We start from the raw sequence: 1,198 nt of genomic DNA, 5'->3' as shown, positions 1-1,198 counted from the left end.
TGTGTTGAAGGCTGGGATTGTTGGTTGTTTAACCCTTAGCCAGGAGCTGTCAGTGAGCAGGGCCTGAGTATAAAGATTATGTCTGAGGGACTTTTTGCACTAGGACTATGTTCAGTGCAGCTCCTGAGTCTCTGGAACTGTCTGCTTACTGACCACTAGCTTTTTCCAGTTCATGGACTGCACAATGATTGGCCGAGACCTGGTTCGACTACTACAGAATGTTGCGAGGATACCAGAATTTGAGAAGTTATGGAGAGACATTCTACATAATCCTCAGGCCCTGAGCCCCCAGTTCACAGGTAGGTGAACCCTGAGCTGATAGGGGCAATGGCTGCTGCCTTCCCAATCTGCTGTGGGAAACCTCAGGGAAGTTAATCCCCAGGCGAGATAAATCAATGAGCATGGGTGACCATTGCTGCCCCTCTCCGGGACTGTACTGTCCACCCTGTTCCTGTGCTAACCCCTCCCAGGCCCCTCCGTGTGAGGCTTGCTGAGTCGGAGATTCCTTGGTAACGAGCCTGCCCAATACAAAATCACCACCTGAATCCTTTACGGAAGCAAACCCAACATTCCAGGGTCTCGACCCATCTGGCTTTTCTGAGATATTACTGCTCCTTTCCACTGAACAGCGTGCAGTCATTGAACGTAAACCATCCCTGCAAAAATTACTTTCACTAACATAACACTGGGTTACAATACTGGGTGGGGTCAGGTCTGTCCCTGTATAACACTGGGGTACAGTACTGGGTGGGGTCAGGTCTGTCACTGTATAACACTGGGTTACAATACTGGGTGGGGACAGGTCTGTCACCTGTATAACACTGGGGTACGGTACTGGGTGGGGACAGGTCTGTCGCTGTATAACACTGGGGTACAGTACTGGTGGGGACAGGTCTGTCCCTGTATAACACTGGTGTACAGTACTGGGTGGGGACAGGTCTGTCACTGTATAACACTGGGGTACAGTACTAGTGGGGGACAGGTCTGTCCCTGTATAACACTGGGGTACAGTACTGGTGGGGACAGGTCTGTCACTGTATAACACTGGGGTACAGTACTGGTGGGGACAGGTCTGTCCCTGTATAACACTGGGGTACAGTACTGGTGGGGACAGGTCTGTCCCTGTATAACACTGGTGTACAGTACTGGGTGGGGACAGGTCTGTCACTGTATAACACTGGGGTACAGTACTGGAGGG

The 1,198-nt window shown here is 51.3% G+C and overlaps 1 protein-coding gene across 1 annotated transcript in view; it reads left to right on the top strand.

Moving 5' to 3' along the window:
• Positions 1-1,198, top strand: part of ints3 (integrator complex subunit 3) — a 61,722-nt gene that overhangs the window by 9,777 nt on the left and 50,747 nt on the right. The window contains exon 4 of the mRNA XM_043684086.1: positions 170-303. Coding sequence (XP_043540021.1) covers positions 170-303 — 134 coding nt within the window. The remainder of the gene's footprint in view (positions 1-169; positions 304-1,198) is intronic.

Source organism: Chiloscyllium plagiosum, chromosome 51 (assembly GCF_004010195.1).
Source record: "Chiloscyllium plagiosum isolate BGI_BamShark_2017 chromosome 51, ASM401019v2, whole genome shotgun sequence".
Taxonomy (NCBI): Eukaryota; Metazoa; Chordata; class Chondrichthyes; order Orectolobiformes; family Hemiscylliidae; genus Chiloscyllium; species Chiloscyllium plagiosum.
This window is presented reverse-complemented; position numbering and strand designations above follow the sequence as displayed.